The 20,612-nt window shown below is 45.1% G+C and overlaps 2 protein-coding genes and 1 long non-coding RNA gene across 11 annotated transcripts in view; 2 read left to right on the top strand and 1 right to left on the bottom strand.

Annotated features, from left to right (window-relative positions):
• The window catches only part of RILPL1 (Rab interacting lysosomal protein like 1), a 43,790-nt gene extending 41,525 nt beyond the window's left edge, over positions 1 to 2,265 (top strand). For all 5 annotated transcript variants that reach the window (XM_067015675.1, XM_067015677.1, XM_059040688.2 and 2 more), the window contains one exon: positions 1,419 to 2,265. In XM_067015675.1, coding sequence (XP_066871776.1) covers positions 1,419 to 1,675 — 257 coding nt within the window. In that variant the 3' untranslated portion in view covers positions 1,676 to 2,265. The remainder of the gene's footprint in view (positions 1 to 1,418) is intronic.
• Positions 150 to 10,894, bottom strand: SNRNP35 (small nuclear ribonucleoprotein U11/U12 subunit 35). 4 transcript variants are annotated; one of them, XR_010837002.1, is made up of 3 exons: positions 10,494 to 10,894; positions 4,122 to 5,931; positions 150 to 240 (listed from the first exon to the last, which is right to left on the bottom strand). XR_010837002.1 is itself a non-coding variant. In XM_059040716.2 (2 exons), the coding sequence occupies exon 2, from the start codon at positions 5,926 to 5,928 to the stop codon at positions 5,188 to 5,190; it is 741 nt and encodes a 246-aa protein (XP_058896699.1). In that variant the 5' UTR covers positions 5,929 to 5,931; positions 10,564 to 10,660; the 3' UTR covers positions 2,779 to 5,187. The 4 variants fall into 4 exon arrangements, 3 of the variants coding, with proteins under 3 accessions (XP_058896699.1, XP_058896698.1, XP_066871784.1); XM_059040716.2 differs by lacking the exon at positions 150 to 240 and having other exon boundaries at positions 2,779 to 5,931; positions 10,564 to 10,660; XM_059040715.2 differs by lacking the exon at positions 150 to 240 and having other exon boundaries at positions 2,780 to 5,931.
• LOC136792733 (uncharacterized) lies at positions 10,204 to 15,487 on the top strand. Of its 2 annotated transcripts, none has more exons than XR_010837004.1 (3): positions 10,204 to 10,999; positions 11,363 to 11,542; positions 14,704 to 15,487. It is a non-coding gene; the product is annotated as an uncharacterized lncRNA (long non-coding RNA). The 2 variants fall into 2 exon arrangements; XR_010837003.1 differs by having other exon boundaries at positions 10,294 to 10,436.
• The last annotated feature ends 5,125 nt before the right edge of the window (positions 15,488 to 20,612 follow it).

The following is a 20,612-nucleotide window of genomic DNA, read 5'->3' as shown; positions in this document are numbered from 1 at the left end:
ACAAATAACCCGGAATGAGAAGCATGTGCCTTCGTTTGCCAGTACACATATTGGTTGCAGAAAAAAAAGAGACTTCAGCTGGTAGGGAGAATTTCTCCAGACACACTTGGCTTGCCCCCGCTTTACAGTGAAAGACCACTTTATTCCTGCTAGGAAGTTACTGTAGGATCCAGTAACCACAGAATAGGAAAATCATTTTCCCTCAGATGTGATAAAAACTGAACTCCGTAGGCCACAGCACTAAAAAACAAAAACAAAACAAAACACAAAACGAATAGGTAAACGGACGGAGGGAACTAAAAACAGTTGATCTGAAGCTTTGACTTCTTCAGGGGTTCCTTCCTATCCCTGCCCCTGGACAACATAACAGAGCTACTGTATTTCTTACCAAGGTCAGAAACCAAAATTCAAGCGTAGGGGAACTTGGTAAGAATAGAAAGAATCTTTAATTAGAGGCGGAGAGTCGGCAGCTTAGAAAGGGCTTTGGGGAAATATTCAAAATAGGCCAACTCAGGTTTACTGGCCAGGGTCCTAGTCTCCGTGTAGGTGGAGTTTAAGCTGCCTTTGTTTTAAATGGGCCACATTATCAGCTTTGGGCCCGAGATTTCTACTTTTGTCTTTTCGGCATCAGATGGTTCACTCAGACTGATCAACGACCAATAGTCACAGCTGTTTTGAAAAGACCTCTTGGTCTACTTTAGCCGTTGCTATGTAGATAGTTACTGTGATAACTTCTAAAGGCTTTCACCTTTAAATCAAATCAGTTTTAATGACCATTAAATCAGCTCTTGTCGCGTGTCCAAATTAATATTTCCCAAATGTCATTCACATACTATATTCAGAATGTTCATCTAGTCAGAGAACCATGTATGCTATTCCTTAATACATATTTTAATTGCCTCATTTTTCTTAACCACCTACCTTCACCCCACCCGAAGCTGTAGTAATACCCATGAAATTTGGGCTTTGATGTGCTACTTACCTAGTTTCCCAAACCACATGAAATAAATAGTTACTTAAATTTAAAATATTCATCTCTTTACATCCGAATCGTCTTACGTACCATATGGCTTTCAAGTATTCCTCTCTGTGCATCATTAAGGTAGAGAAACCCATGACGTATGTTTCCAGCAGCTTTTTATTTCCGCTGGCCATGAGGAGAAATCCTCAGTAGTGCTTAAGGCGGGAGATACATCACCTAAGGGCACATCCTGCTCACACTGTGTCACCTCCAAGGTACTGTGACAATGACATGCAGAACGCCCTGCTGCTTTCTGGAATAACTTTGACCCGCACCCCGAACTTTTTCTTTCACACCTCGAGTTGATTTGCTCCCTCACGTTTGCTGCTGGCCTTGCAAAAACTGTGACGTGCGTGGCCAAGGGCAGCCTCTCATTTCTTTCTTTCCCTTCTCAAAGGTTTAGCTTCTTCTCCCGCGATAAGAAGCGTCTGGCCAACACGCAGAGAAACGTGCGCATCCACGAGTCCTTCGGCCAGTGGGCCAACTGCCATCGCGACGACGGTTACACGGAGCAAGGACAGGAGGCCCTGCAGCACCTGTGACCGTGACCCACCTCTGTCCTTGGACCTGAACCACCAGCGCCTGCAACAGAACCTGGCCGCCTTGGGTGTCACACCCTCAAACCTGATCCCTCCAGCAAACTGTCTGCTTTGAGGGAGCACGTCAAAAAACGGACGCCAAACTCTAAAGAAACGTTTATTTATACCAGGGCTGTCACCGTTTCTAATAGATGACTCTGATCCCTTAGGATATATATTTAATAAGACCACGAGCGGAAGCTGACTTTTGCATTAACTTCAGTAACGCAAGCTTCGCCAGATACATCACATGCCGCTATAATTGCTGTTTGACTTGCTTTGTATGAAATTATTTGTGTAGAGGTTTTATGATCACATTTGTCATACTTAAATGGGAGGCGGGGAAGTGGTAGGTTTTCATTAGTTACGTTCATGACATTGTCATGGTGGTAGCATAATATATAGGATGCATCGACTAGACAGGCAGGGCCTCCGAAGTCACAGGAGGAGATGGCCCAGCTTAGGCACAAAGCAAACAGAAAATAGGGAGGAGGGTCCTCCTGCCCAGAAACTGGAGACAAGTTTGCAAGAGCCTGTGGTTCTCTATTGCACCTTGTTACTGATAATGCCTAGAGCATGTGGCAATGTTCAAGGCCAGTGCCTTGGAATCTGCTGTGAGTTATGCAGTACTAACCAAACAAAGTTGCTAAGGATGAGACATTGCAACATTTCTCGTGTGGATTCTTTTTTTTCTTGGCATCTTGTTTCAGCATTCACTGTGTCAAATACTTAGTCCCCTGCGAAGAAGACAAATGTCCCAAAGCAGATTGAGTGTGGTGTGCGGAACCCTAGGGGATGCCAGATGGTGGGTAGGGTAGACTTGCCAAAGCACTGGCGGTGGGTGAAAAGGTGGCTTGGGGACCAAATGTCTGGCTGACTCATGGGGCTGCAGTGGAGACGGAGAGCCACGTGCCCTGTCTGCAACTGCCAAGTTGGGGGGTTACCCAAATAATGCTTTCTCTCCACCCACGGAGCAACCGGGGTGCAAGACCAGGTGCTCACGGACTGAGAGAGGTACCATTTCCTAACAGGGCACTCAAGGACATCTGACCGGGCTGCTTTCTACACATTTTACTATGGTTTGCTAAGAAACCATCCAGTCGGCTTATAGAATCTACATGAACGCTGTTTTTCCAGGTCGCTGAGAAAAACGACCAGACACGATGATGCTGGTTTAGAGCAGTGGTTCTCCAACCTGACTGCCCATTGGGACTATTAGAGTTTATTCTCAGAGAGTATAAAAGCACGTGCGCTGAGGAATCCCCCTCCCCGCGTCACCTCGGGTTGCCTTCCCCCGGGGCGACCAGTGTTGGTAGTTTCCTGCATGTCTTTCCTGAAATAATTTATCAATATACAAGCAATCATGTAAAAAAATACAGATATATTTCTGTTCTCTTTTTACATAAGTGGCGGCATGTTATACACATGCTATCCCATACCTTTCTTTCCTTAGAATACCCTGGACATGACTTCACACCAGTATAAAAGACAGTGGGTCTCGCCCAGGGGTGATTTTGGCCCCCAGGGATATTTGGCACTCACCGGAGACATTTTTGGTTGTCGCAACTGGGTGGGTGCTACTGTCATCCAGCAGGCCCCAGGGAGGCTGCTAAATATCCTACGGTGCATAGGACGGCACCAGATACCAAAGAACTTTCCGGCTCCGAATGTCAATAAGTGCCAAGACTGAGGCACCCTGGTCGACCATCGAGTGTAATTTGTTCATGTGTGTCCAGGCCCCACGGGTGGACAGGTAGCTTCCAATCTTTCTAAAACAGCGCTGCACACTTTCACACACGTGCATCAGTCTGCAGAATAAACTGGCAGCAGAATTGCCAGGTCAGAGGGTATCCGCCTTTGCCATGTTGACAGCTACAGTTCCTGACGGGGGTTCTACTAATTTTTTTTTTTTTTTTTTTAGTTACCAGGGCCATTATGAGACTCAGCCCAAATGTCCAGGGGTGGGGACTGAACGTACCTATTTTTTCCATCCATCCGTATTCTAGTACTCAGGGTTGATAACCGCCAGCTTAGACTATGTAAACACTGTAAGCACTGCTGCCCTGTATGTTTCTTCTGAAGCTGTCTCACAACTCAGCTTCCCAGACGTGGAGCAGCTTGTTTACCTAATGTACCTACCAACTCTAGCCCATAACACGCTTTGTAAATGAAACATGGGCGAAATCATAAAGGCGTTCCTGCAAGGCGGTCTTCTGAGATTTAGGAGAATAGTAAAATTCTGCACTGGAAATTTACAAAGGAAAGAGCATATTTTTCTAAAACAGTTCTCACAGCTGACAGCAATTTTAAGATATCGTAGGTCCCCTACGTAACAATGAGATTCGTAGTCCTGATGCAAAAACATAGTGATGAATGTGAGTCTTGCTACTAAATCAGACATTTACTTTTCATGAGACATCCTGAATTTTAAGAACCTGAACTTTCAAAGACACAGCCATGGATAAAAGAAAAATGTTGAATGTCACTTTCTTGAAGGAGCACATGAACAGTATGGTACTTACGCAAAGCTCTCAGAAGTTCAGGTCAATGTATCCAGTTTCAAACAAACCAGAGGCTGGATGATCAAAAGGGAAAAGGCAAATCAGTCCATCGGAACTAGCTACTAACCTTTCATTGATTTCATTTTCACTTCACTCTCACTTCTTTTGAACTTTCTCTTTTCCAAGGGCTGGAGGATTGCCATAGACCAGAGCCCCAAAGCCCTGCAACTCTGGGTTTTCATTTTAAATGCCAGCCACCCCGCCAAAAAGAAAAGGAAAAAAGGTAGTCAGCATTTGGCTCGAGAATGGAGTTATATTTGTTCAAGAGAAGCTGGTTGCTGACCCCAATCACTGCTAAGACTGGCTTTTGGTACTAAGTCTCTGGACATTCTCCCTGGATTCATTTTTCTATCCCATTTTTATTTCACTGCAGCAAACCCTGCACTATGGACATAAAGGTGGAAAACACACAACTTAGATTCTGGCCAGACTGGGGTTCCCAGGAGTCACAGATCAATGCAAATGGTTTTCAGTCATCACCTCTTCTTGCCAAGCCCTCAAAATGGTCACTTCCAATTGATGGGAGAAGAAGCAAATTCCATACTGCCAAATTAAATGAGTGGTGGCTCCTTACACGGGCCTTTCTGTACAGATGCTGGTGACTGCAATATTGTTCCTCAAGCTTATCAAATAATGGGTTCTTACAACTATAAGATGAAGGGAATTCCCTGGTGGTCCCATGGTTAGGACTCTGCACTTTCACTGCTGAGGGCGCGGGTTCAATCCCTGCTCAGGGAATTCAGATCCTGCAAACTGCCCATGAGCCCCAAAAAACAAAAACAAAAACTATAAGATGAAGAAGAGAAAATTCAAAATATCAGCGTGTTCATCTTGAACCTGCATTCCAGAGTCGAAAGAAAACGTACCCAACCCCATTATCGTTAGTACGTTTTTTCTGTTTTGTTTTTGTTTTCATCAGTAAGTTTTATTCAACCACTGGACTTGGATTCTGTATACAAGCAGTGCAGGCCTCTCCGGCACTTTTACTGGTCGGGTGCCTTGGTTTGGGTTTGGCAGGGGATGGAGTCTACTTACTTCTGTCCCCCTTCTCCCTCCCCTTGACCCTGTCATCTCTGAAGTCCCTTCCTCTGTCCCAGTCACCTTCTGGCCACACCCTGGTTGATTCTTTTTCCTGCCACCTCTTCTCCCGGCCCCTGTCATGGTCCCGATCCCTCATCCTGGAGTCCCAGTGTCTCTCTCGCGATCGAGATCGCTCCCTTCTCTCCCTCTTTCCCTCTCGAAACTGGTCGTTTTTAACAACGGGCAGGTTAATGGGTTTTCGGAAAGGCCGATCCCGCCCCCCAAATCTCAGCTGCCCCGATTCCTTTTTCCCCCCCAGGCCTCCTCCAAGTCGCCGAGGAATCCACCCTTTGAGAGTCCTTTCCAGTTCATAGTCCACAAATATCTCGTGTTGGTCAATAACCAGGCCATCGGCGTCCCGGTAAGCTTTGAGCAGAGAACGCTCCTCTTTGTACTCAATGAAGGCATAGCCCTTCGAAAAGCCCGTGACCAAGTCCCTCACCAGCCGAAGCCGCCGGATGTCCCCATAGCGGGAAAATACTTCCTTTAACTTCTCCTCTTTGGTCTGCAGGTTTAGTCTCGCCACAAACAGGGTGAGGAGGGGGTCTCCTGTGACGCCCTTGTTGGGGGCATATCGTGCCAGCATCGCCCTCCAGACAGCTCGATCATGTGGGTCCTCGTCGGTGCCATCAATGCTGCCAGCTTTAAGCGGGTCATACTCCTTGGCGATGGGCATCCAATCGTTCATGTTCTAAGGAGAGGCACAGCAAGCGTTTATGTAGCATCTACTGTGAGCTACATCAATCCTTCCAACCCCATGAAGTAGATACTGCTTTTCACCCCTCCTTCCAACAGGGAAGGAAGAGGATTTTTCAGATGTTGTGGCCTCCCAGCTGGAAAGCAGGGGAGACAGTATCAGAGCCAGGCAGTGGGGCTCCAGAATGCTCTCACTCACTCCTCCACCAACCCTCCCCGGAAGAAGCAGAGGGCAACGTGCCTGAGTTTGATGCATACGTGTATCATTCAGCTTAGCCACGGTAGGGCACACACAAACTGTTATAACGTGGCAACACGGATCAAAATCCAGAATCAAAATCCAGGCTCACCTTTCAGAGACTTTAAAATGGTCATAGGGAAACCAGCCGGGGAACTTCTGTGGAAAAGGACAGTTTAAAAAACTCTTTATGGGAGTTCCCTGGCAGTCCAGTGGTTAGGACTCGGCACTTTCACTGCCGGGGCCCGGGTTCAATCCCTGGTTGGGGAACTAGGATCCCGCAAGCCACATGGCTAGGCCAAATATATATATATATATATATATATATATATATATATATATATAATAATAAAATTAATAAAAATTTAAAACTCTTTACTACCAAGAGTTTCAAACACATACCAATGTAGACAATGGCATAACCTTCCATGAATTTCTCACCCGGCTCCAACTATGGCCAACACCTGGCCTGTCTTATTTCATCTGTGCTCCCCACATTCCCGCTCCCAGGTATTTTTTAAATTTTAAAATATTTATTTAGGCTGCACTGGGTCTTTAGTTACGGCACGCAGGATCTTCGTTTCGTTATGCAGGATCCTTTAGTTGCGGCATGCGGGACTTCTTAGTTGCAGCATGCGGGATCTAGTTCCCCGACCAGGGATCGAACCCGGCCCCCTGCATTGGGAGTGTGGTGTCTTACCCACTGGACCACCAGGGAAGTCCCTCCCAGATTATTCTGATAAGGACTTTTTAAAAAAACAAAACTACACTGGAAAATGGTGCTCTGAATGCAGCATTTTGCATCTGTCAGTAAACAGGGAGCAAAGTCAAAATGACAGTGACCCAGCCACAGGCTCTTTAGTTCAGAAGGAAGATGGGGGACTTCCCTGGTGGCGCAGTGGTTAGGAATCCACCTGCCAATGCAGGGGACACAGGTTCAATCCCTGACCCAGGAAGATTCCACATAGTACGGGGCGGCCAGGCCCGCATGCCACAACACTGAGCCCACGCGCTCTAGGGCCTGCGTGCTGCAACTACTGAGCCCGCATGCTGCAACTACTTGAAGCCTGCGTGCCTAGAGCCCGTGCTCCACAACAAGAGAAGCCACTGCAATGAGAGGCCCACGCACTGCAACGAAGAGTGGCCCCCACTCGCCGCAACTAGAGAAAGCACTTGTGCAGCAATGAAGGCCCAACCCAGCTAAAAAATATATATAAATAAATAAAAAGAAACTTTATATATAAAAGAAAAGGAAGATGGGATTTCTTCCCACTTCCCTAGCTCATAATCCATTTATACTTTGGAGCTTGAGAACTGATTGCAATGGTAATTTTAGTTCAGCAAGCACACTGCAACTGTCATTCATTCCGATGGAAGATTTTTCTATTTTTGTTTGAAAGAGGGAGGGTAAGTTTAAGTCTGACACATGATAACTGATTCATGTGAATTTGCTGGAATAATTCGGTGCTTGCCAACATTTCAGACCTGCTAGTAATCATGTGGCTACCTCTGTAAAGCTTTAGAGCCAAGGCTGAAATATGTTACTTAAAAACCAGGGCTCTGTCAAATATATCTGGCGATCCTCACTCCTAACAGCATCTTTCTATGATATTTATTAAAATGGTATCTATAGTTTCCCACCCCCCTCAAATTTTCCTCAAGGATCTTTTTTGGTTTTGTTTGTCAGTTTACAGGTTATGTAGGGGGAGTGATCACAGTGGAATTTCTTTTCCCAGTAAAAAAAAACACCTACAGAATGAAGCCCAAAGTCAATGAACTCAAGAATTCTGACTCTCACTTAGCCTCTTACCATATTCCGTTGCACAACCTATTCTACCCAGGACTGCTCCTCATTCCTTGAACGTGCCCTAATCCCCTGGCTCCGTGTCTTTCCTGGTGCAATTTCCTCTGCTGGGAATATTCCCTTCCTTTCCACCTCCCACATTTCCACTTGTGGAAATTCTACTGGTCCTTCCAAGTCTGGCTTCCAGCCTCTTCCCCATGAAGCAAATCCGTTGGTCCCACAGCTCATGGTACCTCTTCTGTCATACTGATCACATTTTGCCCAACACACAATAAACACTCTTCACAATAAACACTCTTCAACACAGTGTCTCCAGATCCTAGGACACTTCCTGATAAATGCTGGGAAACTGAACCAACTCCAAACAAAATTCACTGAACTTATTTTGGTCCAAATCAGACAAAAAGGACCACTTCATTGAAAATTGAAAGGCAGGGATTTCCCTGGTGGCACAGTGGTTAAGAATCCGCCTGCCAATGCAGGGGACACGGGTTTGATCCCTGGTCCAGGAAGATCCCACATGCCGCGGAGCAACTAAGCCCGTTCGCCACAACTACGGAGCCTGCACTCTAGAGCCCGCGAGCCACAACCACTGAGCCCACATACCACAACTACTGGAGCCCGTGCTCCGCAACAAGAGAAGCCACCACAATGAGACGCCCGTGCACCGCAGCAATGAAGAGCAGCCCCCGCTCGCCCAACTAGAGAAAGTCCGCACGCAGCAACGAAGACCTAACACAGCCAAAAAAATAATAATTAATTAATTAATTATTTTTAAAAAGAAAGAAAGGAAATTGAGAGGCAGGACGTTACACCATCTGCCACCAAATTGTAAAAGGAGGGCATATGTGCGTCTCATCATTAACAAGCAACTTTGGACAAGACACCTCTCTGGTATCCTCATCAGTAAAAGGATGATAAACAACTAGAACAAGGGAAGGTGCACGAGGAGAGTGAGACACTTTGGGTCCGGTCTGGGCCACTTAACTTTGTGTCTTTTGTCTATTACGGCTGTAATTTCTCCACATGGGGGAAAAACAGAGAGAGATCACTGTGTTGTTTGGATCTCTGCTCTGGTATTCTCTAAATGGCCCTAAAATTCTTAAGATTCTAATCTTACTTCCTTCTTCTATCACAAGGTTGCAGGAAAAACAAACAAACAAAAAACACAGACCATAATAATTATAGTTAACCAGTACTGAACACTTAGGAGGTGCCAGGCACTGTGCTAAGCACTTAACCCACCCTCACCTCTCAACAATACCGGGACACACCCACTTCTATTCTTGCCATTTCAGATGCCAAAGGTGAAATGCAAAAAGATTGTCTTTTGTCCCAAATCACAGAAGTAGCCCAGCGGGGGAGTTGGAACCAAGGGCTTTTATTGACTCCAGAGCTTGAGCTCTTAACTCTTTCCTTAGATAGCTGTCATAAAATATAAAGCTTGAGATGGGGATAGGAAAAAGCAGGCCATGTCTGGGTGTCAGAGGCTGAGAGCCCCATCGCAGCCAAGTGGGAAAGGAACCCGTCCCCATTCCCCAGGAAAAGGTCACAAAGATCCACCAAGTAAAGCTGACATTGCTGTACACAGTCAGAGATCCTGTTCAAAGCTTTAAGAGTTCTTCAAATTAAACTCTGGAAAAAAATTACAAAGGGATAAAAGATGAGTTTCCGGTTTTCTCCCTCACCTGCATGCTCCTATCAATACTAAATACCAAGAGAAGAGCGGGCTTCACAGCTTCTCGTTAATCTTTCTAGGTGTATTTTCTCCGTTGCAACATTGCATTGAGATTTTCTACCACCATCTCTCTGGATGTTTAGATTCTCGTCATTACTTCATAAACGGAGATGGGATGTGAGAGATGAATCGTCGGGGGTGGAGGTGAGTGGGGCAATGAACCATTAAAGACAGAAGTGTGGAAAGTGAAAAAGCACTGGATTGGGAGTCAGAACACCCTGGTGTAAGACTTAGTGTTATCTTGGGCAAAATTTAAATCACCTGTTAAATGCTGCTAATTGCCTCTTCACCGCCGTTTTGGTTTTTGTGTGTGTGAAGATGAGAGAAGGCAGTGTCTTTGAAAGCGCTTTCTAATTATAAATTACTATACAAATAAAAGCTATTCTTAAGCAAACAAACAAAGCACTCGTCCCCAGGCTGAGTCTGCAGAACAGAACAACCGGCGCTTCCCACCAGGTGGGAAATAAACTGAAGGCTGGCGCCCAGAGCCGTCCGAGCACGCGCAGTGAGGCCGTGGACGCTAACGCGGAAGTCTCCGTGAAAAAGTCTATACTTCCGAACCGCCGCCCCCCCCTCCGCGCCCCGCAGCGCCTCCGTCTCGGCCGCCGGCCCTCAGGGCTGCCTTCCCCAGCCCGTCACCATCTGAGGGGGCACAGGACGGAAGCGGCCATCCTACCAACTCAGCTGTCGCCCCCACTCCCGGCAACACTACCCCAAAAGGTACCCCCTCCCCTTTGCCCGCTTTCAACATGGCGGCCCACGCACGCGCCGACATACCGTCCAGGCCGAATTCCCTCGTCCTTCTCGCCAGGGTGGGTCCTACTCCCACAAAACCGCTCCCGCTCACCTCAGCAAGCCTCGGGCTTCCTTTCCCACGGAGCCTGGTGCCGAGCTCGAAGCGACGGAAGATTCTTCCTCCTTGACTGACAGGACCTTTACATTGGAAGTAGCAGATTCGTCACGGGCCCTGTTTCCGTTTTTGCTTTTATTTTAATAAATTTAATCACATGCCTTGAGCGTCGACTGCATATCGTCTCCGAAGAGAGTGAACTTTCCGTTTCTCTAAAATTTTTCACGAAGACAGAAACTGCTAAATTGAACGAAAGTTGAAAGATGATCGAATGTGCGGCCAGTTGTCTGGGAGCCGCTGAATTTCTCTCCGTAGCGAAGAGGTGTTTCAGCGCGATGCGATTTTTAGTTCTTAGACTCACTTTGAGAATTTGATTAATATTGTGGGGTTTTTTTACTCAGAAAATGCGTATGCCGGTTCACAAGGCAACTTTGTACGTATGTTTTGCTAGAGTTTTTCTAACCCGTAAATTTAACACGTTCGCTTTCCACACAAGCAAAACAGTTCTTCACAGTCAGTTTGGAGACTGACTTAAGAATCGCGTGGAAGCTGGTTTAAATGCCGTTTCCTGGGCCCCGCAGAGAATCAGTGAATTCAGAATCGCTGAAAATTTGCAATTTTTTGCAAGTCCCCCCAAATGACTCTTTGAGGACCCCTGCCTTTAGAGTCACGGTTAAGAAGCCCAGATTTAAAACCTAAGCGTGGGAGGGAGAGGGGAGAACCGTGTAGTCAGTAAATCTGTGTAGAACGGGTAGATGTATGCATTCAGATTTTGCTGTGTTTCTTTTTTTGTTAGGTCAAAATATTCGGGTAGATAACGACTTTTGGTACAACTTGAAATGTCTTGATACAGTTGTGCTTTTCTTGATGAGAGTCTCGTGATTTCTTCAGCCACCCATTTTCTGATTAATTCTTACACGTGGGTCATTTCTGCGAACAGCTGATCTCATTTTGATTCCAGTCCTATTCTTAGAAGGTAAGCCAATCACCAGCTACTAAGGATGTATTACTGCTACCTGGTTATTTTTTGTTGTCTGTTTGTTTGTTTTGCGGTACGCGGGCCTCTCACCGCTGTGGCCTCTCCCACTGCGGAGCACAGGCTCCGGATGCGCAGGCGCAGCGGCCATGGCTCACGGGCCCAGCCGGTCCGCGGCACGTGGGATCTTCCTGGACCGGGGCACGAACCCGTGTCCCCTGCATCGGCAGGCGGACTCTCAACCACTGCGCCACCAGGGAAGCCCTGCTACCTAGTTTTTATCAAATCTTTATTATGTAGGTGAAGCATAGGTTCTGAATATCTATAGCTTTATTTAAAGTACATTTTCTTGAAATATATTAATAAAATGTATTGAGTAAAAAAATGAGCAATATCTGTAGTTTAAAATTTCATATTTAGGACTTCCCTGGTGGTGCAGTGGTTAAGAATCCATCTGCCAATGAAGGGAACACGGGTTCGATCCCTGGTCCAGGAAGATCCCACATGCCGCAGACCAACTGAACCCATGCACCACAACTACGGAGCCTGCGCTCTAGAGCCCACAAGCCACAACTACTGAGCCCGTGTGCCACAATTACTGAAGCCTGGGCGCCTAGAGCGCGTGCTCCGCAACAAGAGGCGCCACCGTAATGCGAAGCCTGCGCACCGCAACGAAGAGTACCCCCCCCCCCTCACGGCAACTAGAGAAAGCCCGCGCTCAACAACGAAGACCCAGTGCAGCCAAAATTAAATAAATAAACTTATATTAAAAAATAAATTAGGGCTTCCCTGGTGGCGCAGTGGTTGAGAGTCCGCCTGACGATGCAGGGGACTCGGGTTCGTGCCCCAGTCAGGGAAGATCCCACATGCCGCGGAGCGGCTGGGCCCGTGAGCCATGGCCGCTGAGCCTGCGCATCCGGAGCCTGTGCTCCGCAACGGGAGAGGCCACAACAGTGAGAGGCCCGCGTACCGCAAAAAAAAAAAAATAAGAAATAAAATAAATTAATTAAATAATTAAATTTTAAAAAGAAATAATGTGGTCCTAGTATCTCTGCTCTGCTGGCTTATCAACGGAAGGCTTTTGGGAAAAGTGCATCCACAGCATGAATGCTGCTGCAAAGTCTGAAGGTGCTGCAGACATCTTTTAACATGCTTGGTGGCCTCTTGAAGGGTCATCTGAAAGACATCTCCGTGACTGCCACATTTATATCATTAAAGTTTATATACAAAATTAATTATATAACAAAATAGTTTATAAACCAAGTAGAAGATCTGAAGGGCAACGTGAACAACCCTGCTAGAGATTTCTATAGAAGTTTCATATTAATACAATCTTTTTTTCCTTTTTCCAGTTTTATTGACATACAGCACTACATAAGTTTAAGGTGACTTACATACATAATGATATGATTACCACAGTAAGTTTAGTGAGCATCTGTCATCTCGTATGGATACAAAATAAAAGAAATAGAAAAATTTTTTTTTCCATACAGCAGTGTTAAAAAGATATTTATCATATCATACACTACATCCCTAGTACTAATTTATAACTGGAAATAAGTACCTTTTGACTGCTTCCGTCCAATTCCCCCACCCCCAGGCCTCACCTCTGGGAACCACAAATCTGATCTCTTTTTCTATGAGTTTGTTTGTTTGTTTGTTTTGAAGTATAACTGACCTACAACACTATGTTAGCTCCTGGTGCACAATATTATGATTCAGTATTTCTGTACATTTCAAAATGATCACCACCACACTAATACCATCTTAAAACAAACATTTAGCATCACCTGCCAGACACTGGGCTAAGCTCACTTCACTCTCTCAACAGCTCCTTGCAGAGTGTATTGTTAGCTTCCAGGGTGGAACAAGAGCTGGCCTGGAGAGTAGGGTGGAGGACACTAGTCCCTTGGCTGTAGTCTCCTTCAGTGCTTCCCTCACCCACCCACACCGCCTCCCCACACACACACCCCACCCTCCCACTCATCACCCTGAATAAACATTTCCCCTAAGTTTAAAAAAAAAAGGTGTGCTGTTATGCAAACACCGACTGAAAACAAGTACTCGGCACCACCCTTCCTGCAGCCCAGTTCTTTTCTAAAGACTTTCAGCTCCTAGAGATGGAGTCACTGACCCAGGATTGCAGGCATTGAAGCCAAAAGAGAACAGGAAGGAAGACATACTGAATGTACCACTCAGGAAATTAATGGTGCCACCAGTATTCAGAAGAGCATGAGACCTACTCTGCTTGATGTACCAAAATAGGACCACCAGATACTTGCTAATGGAACTTTCCTATGGGTGGAATTAACCCCCAAACACTTCTGGTTCCATTTTTATGAAGCATGACCCACCCACTACTTTTGTTTCCCATGTCATGTTTTTCTTTGCTTAACCGTGAGTTGGGTGATACCTTACTTTATGCTCCTTTTTGCAGTCAATTCGGTTCCTACTTAAAGGCAGGTGGGGGGGTGGGGGGGGGAAGCACAGCTGCACACTACTGCAGGCCTGCCTTAAATCTCAGGGGATGAGTGTTCCTGAAATTGTTTTTTAAACTCGTATAATGACGTATCACTTGGACTTTTTAAAAAAAAATTATTTTATTTATTTATTTTTGGCTGTGTTGGGTCTTCGTTGCTGTGCGCGGGCTTTCTCTAGGTGCAGCCAGTGGGGGCTACTCTGTTGCGGTGTGCGGGCTTCTCATTGCAGTGGCTTTTCTTGTTGCAGGTGTGTGGGCTTCAGTAGCTCTGGCTTGTGGGCTCTAGAGCGTAGGCTCAGTAGTTGTGGCGCACGGGCTTAGTTGCTCTGCAGCATGTGGGATCTTCCCAGACCGGGGCTTGAACCTGTGTCCCCTGCATTGGCAGGTGGTTTCTGAACCACTGCGCCACCAGGGAAGTCCCCACTCGGACTTTTTAAAAAGCTTTGTTGTAGACATATTCTATGTGTGTTACTGATCCAGCTTTTCATATCTTGTTCCCAAATAATCATATGAACTTGGAGAGTTTCTCATACTTCATATTCTGGAGATAAAGTAGTTTATAATACTCATAGTAATAATAATAGCCAACATGTATTGAGCACTTACCGTGTGCCAGACACTATTCTAAAGCACTTCACGACAATCTTTTAAAGTGGCTTCTGTCCTTACCCCCATTTTATAGCTGAGAAGACTGAGCCCCAGAGAAGTAATTTCCTTGCCTAAGATCACACAGCTTGCAAGTGACGGAGCCGATCAAGATTTGAACAGTTGTGGTCTGGTCTAGAATCCACCTTGAACACTCTGGTATCACTCATACTTTTTCAAATTTGAGTGTGCATGTGCATCAGAATTACCTAGAGGGCTTGTTAAAACACAGATTGCTGGGGCCCACCCCTAAAGTTTCTCATTCAGTGGGTCAAGAATTTGCATTTCTGGAAAGTTTCCAGGTGATGCTGATGCTGCTGGTCTCGGAAACACACTTTAAGAACCTCTGCCGGGTGAAAAAAGAAACAGGCCCCAAATGGAATCACTTGTGCTAAGCCCCATGGCAGCAAAGTAAAACTTAATATATAACTTCAGTTTCAGCCTCTCTCAGGGGTGGAATTTTAAACCAATCAGTCTGGAATTTCCTGATCATCCCTAGTGAGGTCATCTGCTTGATAGACTCCCCATCTTTACCCCCAAGGGAAGGTGACCTTACCTGAAATAATCCTTTCTTTTGTTTATGACTTCCTTGTCTTATCCCCCTTTTCTGCCTTTAAAAACCTTCCATTTGTACAGCTCCTCTGAAGCTCTTTTCTACTTGCTAGATGAGATGCTGCCCAATTCATGAATCGTCAAATAAAGCCAAGGAGATCTTCAAATATAATCAGTTGAATTTATTTAGGGGCTCCCCTGGTGCAGTGGTTAAGAATCCGCCTGCCAATGCAGGGGACAGGGGTTCAAGCCCTGGTCTGGGGAGATCCCACATGCTGCAGAGCAACTAAGCCCATGCGCCACAACTACTGAGCCTGCACTCTAGAGCCCGTGAGCCACAACTACTGAACCCACACGCCTAGAGCCCGTGCTCCGCAACAAGAGAAGCCACCGCAATAAGCCTGAGCACCGCAACAAAGAGCAGCCCCCGCTCGCTGCAACTAGAGAAAGCCCGTGTTCAGCAACAAAGACCCAGTGCAGACAAAACTAAAATAAATCAATTAAAAATATTTATTTATTTATTTATTTAGTCTGTGCCAGGTCTTAGTTGTGGCTCACAGGATCCTCATTGTGGCATGCGGGATCTTTAGTTGTGGCATGCAGACTTGTTAGTTGTGGCATGCATGCGGGATCTAGTTCCCCCGACCAGGGATCAAATCCAGGCCCCCTGCACTGGGAGTGTGGAGTCTTACCCACTGGACCACCAGGGAAGTCCCGAATTTTGTTTTTTAACAGCTGTAATTCAGAATTGTTTTCATAATTTCCCAACAGAGATAAGGGTCATGATTATCTACCAATAGATTGTCCAATTCTATGAGGGATCTAAGAGTTAAGGTCATTAACACTTGATAATAACAACCAGTGTCCATTGATGCTGATGATATGCTGGACACTGGATGAGGCACTTTTCATGAATTATCTCATCTGACCCTCACACCAATTTGGGGGAATACTTTTATTTTTCCAAGTTGACCGTAGGAAATGGGGATTTGGAGATGAGAGAATTTGCTCAAACTTATGTACCAGGAAGTAACAATTGTGAGGTTCAAGTCAAAGACTACTTAACTCCACAGCCCTGTTGGCTACTACATTACAGTCCTGACACATAGTAGGCGCTCAGTAAATAAGTTGTCAAATGAATGAACAAAAGAATTTTTTTATATCAAAATCCTAGTTACTCAATGGAAGATACTTTGACTTTTTAAAAGTGCAATTTACCAGGTTTCACTGTGTATCAAAGAAGGAAGATATGGTGCCTTAGAGGATGAATTTCTAGAGAAATTTCAAGGCAGAAGGAACTTTGGAAAGGACAGTGGTGCAGGAGAGATTCCTACCAGCAGTGGTGGCTGGGGATCCTGATGGTAAAACATAAATGCAGCAACATTAAATTCTTTCTGATAAGCATTGGTCTGCGAAGGCTACATTCCGACAATGGTGTTCGGTGGTGTTTTAGTCTATTCACAGAGTTGTGCAACCATCACCACAGTCTAATTTTAGAACATTCTCATCACCCCAAAAAGAAGCCCTGTCTGCATTAGCACTCACTCCCCATCCCCCTCCCCCAGCTCTAGACAACCACTAATCTCCTTTCTATCTCTTTGGATTTGCTGTTGTGCACATTTCATATAAATGGAATCATACAATAGGTGGCCTTTGTGGCTGGCTTCTTTCACTCAGTAAAATGTTTTCAAGATTCATCCACATTGTAGCATCTGTCAGTGCTTCATTCCAATAAAGTGCTCCTTACCAGCACTTTATTGAGGTATAGTTTACCTAAAGGAAATACACAGTGTTAAGCATACAGTTGCACAATAGTTCACCTACGTATATACTCATGTGACCTTCACCAAGATCAAGATGTAGCACATTTTCATCACTGCATAGTTTCCTCATATGTTAAAAGAAGGAAAACGGGTAAAGTGCACATGAGATAAAATTTATTTTACAACCTTAACCATTTTTAAGTGTACAGTTTGGTAGTGTTAAGTACATTCATATTGTTGTGCAACCAAACTCCAGAACTTTTTCACGTCACAGAACTGAAACTCTATACCCACTAAACAACAACCCTCCATCCCCCCTCCCCCCAGCCTCTGGCAACCACCATTCTACTTTCTGTTGCTATGAGTTTGTACACTAGATATCTCATATAAGTGAAATCATACACTATTTATCTTTTGGTGACTGGCTTAATTTCACTTACTTCTCAAGGTTCATCGGTGTTGTGGCATGTGTCAGAATTTCCTTCCTTTCTAAGGCTGATTAATATTCCATTGTATGTATACACCACATTTTTTTATCCATTCATCAGTGGATGGACATTTGGGTAACTTCCACCTTTTGGCTATTGTGAATAATGCTACTGTGAACATGAGTGTGCAAATATCTCTTTGACACCCTGCCTTCAATTCTTTTGGATATGTACCCCCAAGTGGTATTGCTGGATCATATGATAATTCTGTTTTTCATTTTATTTATTTATTTATTTATTTATTATTCTTATTATTTTTTAATACAGCAGGTTCTTATTAGTCATCTATTTTATACGTATCAGTGTATCCATGTCAATCCCAATCGCCCAATTCATCACACCACCCCCACCCCCCAGCCACTTTCCCCCCTTGGTGTCCATACGTTTATTCTCTACATCTGTGTCTCAATTTCTGCTCTGCAGGGCCTTGCCTGGCAGTCCAGTGGTTAAGACTCTGCACTTCCACTGCAGGGGACGCAGGTTTGTTCCCTGGTTGGGAAACTAAGATCCCACATGCCGTAAAGTGTGGCCCCCCCAAAAAAAAAGAAAGAAATGCAATTGATATTTTATATTGATCTTGTATGCTGCAACCTTGAGTTCATTTATTAGCTCTAATAGGTTTTTTTGTGGATTCTTTAGCCTATTAATGTGGTGGATTACATAGATTGATTTTTTTTTTTTAGTATTTAGTTATTTATTTTTGGCTGCATCGGGTCTTGGTTGCAGCTACGGGATTTTTTTTTTTTTTTTTTATGGCTGTGTTGGGTCTTCGTTGCTGTGCGCGGGCTTTCTCTAGTTGCGGTGAGCAGGGGCTACTCTTCGTTGCGGTACGTGGGCTTCTCATTGCGGTGGCTTTAGTTATTGTGGAGCACAGGCTCTAGGTGCTCAGGCTTCAGTAGTTGTGGCTCACAGGCTCAGTAGTTGTGGCTCACTGGCTCTAGAGTGCAGGCTCAGTAGTCGTGGCGCACGGGCATAGTTGCTCCGCGGCATATGGGATCTTCCCCGACCAGAGCTAAAACCCGTGTCTCCTGCATTGGCAGGTGGATTCTTAACCACTGCGCCACCAGGGAAGTCCCTAATTTATTTAGTTTTTATGGCTGCATCGGGTCTTAGTTGTGACACATGGGATCTTCGTTGAGGCATGCGGGATCTTTTGTTGCAGTGCGCAGGCTTCTGTCTAGTTGTGGCGTGCGGGTTTTCTCTCTCTAGTTGTGGTGCTCCGGCTCCAGAGCACGTGGGCTCTGTAGTTTATGGCACGCAGGCTCTCTCGTTGAGGTGCGCGAGCTCAATAGTTGTGGCGCGCGGGCTCAGTTCCCCAACCAGGGATCGAACCTGCATCCCCTGCATTGGAAGGTGGTTTCTTTACCACTGGACCACCAAGGAAGTCCCAAAAGATAATTTTACTTCAATCAAACTGAGCATTATAACCCAAGAGACAGGCTCTCAGAAGCTCTGAGAACTGTTCTGCTTATTAGAAGTCGAAGACACAGTCATAAGCCTTTTTGAGACAAAGGATCATACATCAAAATAACATACGGACATTTTACATAAACTTCACCAAAGATGCATAGTCTAGGTAAGCAAGCAATTAAGTCACCATGACTCCCTGCAGAGTTTGGAAAGGGTGCTAATCTTTTAAGCGGATACATTGCTAGCATCAGAAGAAAGGGAAAAACAAGTTGACCTTTGTGGTCAAGCAGGCATTGCCACCTTTGAGGAGGTCTGGATAATGTATAATGCAAAATACCTTGCACATGAGAGAGGGAGGGAGGAGGTCCCAATGGAGAGAGAATTTTATGTTTACATTTTCTTGTCCTGCCTTAAAATATAAATTTTATTTCATCAATGTAGTCTAGTTTATCTATTTTTTCTTTTGTTTCTTTTTCTGTGTTTTTAAAAAACTCATTGCCACATCCATTGACATAAAGCTTTTCCACTATGTTTTCTTCTTAGAGTTTTATAGCTTTAGGCCTTTGATCCATTCTGAGTTGATTTTTGTATATGGTGTAAGGTAAGGTACGTAAGGCTTTTGCATGTGGGTATCCAATTTTCCCAGCACCATTTGTTGAAAAAACTATCCTTTCCCCCAGTGAACAGTCTTGGCACCCTTGTTGAAAATAATTTGACCGTGTTTGTGAGGGTTTCTTTCTGGACCCTCTATTCCTTCATTCCTTTTTATGAGTGAATAATAGTCCATCGTATGGGTACACCATATTATACTTAATGGTAAGCCTAATATTTCTCCGTATTTAATCACAGGGTGTCATCAGGTCTGTGATTAATGGATTACTGAGCCCTTGCCCGGGGCCTTGTTTGATCATTAAAACGCTGTACCATTGTACCGTCTGAAAATAGTGTCTGTTCTGTTTGTTTGCTTTTTGTTTGTTTGTTTCATCCTTGTCCACTCTCCATTTTGACTCCACAACTTCACTGTGGAAAAGATCTGGTACACCTACCACGAAGAAAACTGCCAATACATTCCTGGGAAAGACAAGCTCCATTTCTGGATTGTCTGCCTATGACTATGACAAACCCTGAATTAAATCTAAAATAACCGGTTTTGTAATCCACACTGCCAATATTCTCAGTAATACCCTGTGTAGCTGCAGAATGTTTTCTAATTTCAAAGCGGTGATTTTTGTCTTACCTATTAACTCTTCCCTCCCCAACCCAAGTGCCAAGCGCCTGGCACACAAGCTTAGTGTTTGTTGGAGGGAAGAATGCAGAATACCTGCTAACATCTTCTGAGCCTTTCCTAAGTGCTTTTTGTCACAGTCATTGTCTCATGATCTGATATATTCCTCACAACAATTCTACCCCGTAGGTACAGTTATTTACACAGGAATAAACTGAGGCTCGGAGAAGTTAAGTAACTTGCAAAGGCCACACGCTGGTCAAGTGGAGGAACGCAGGAGAGAGCCAGGTGCATAGCGCAGGGAATCTCCATCTAACTGAGGGTCAGATGCCGCTGGTCCCGGTGACAGTAGGCCTGGAAGCTCTGCGCAACACAGACCGCTAGACTCCCGCGCGCTGCCACCAACTGCTGTTTTCTGCTTTGCCGCACGCTTCAGAAAATATTCTCAGAGACCGGATCTGCCTCCCCGTACCACGCAAATTCTATGGCTGGAAGACCTGAGTGCAGA

Source organism: Kogia breviceps, chromosome 15, assembly GCF_026419965.1.
Source record: "Kogia breviceps isolate mKogBre1 chromosome 15, mKogBre1 haplotype 1, whole genome shotgun sequence".
NCBI lineage: Eukaryota > Metazoa > Chordata > Mammalia > Artiodactyla > Physeteridae > Kogia > Kogia breviceps.
The sequence above is the reverse complement of the archived record's forward strand: the minus strand, read 5'-3'. Positions and strand labels throughout refer to the sequence as shown.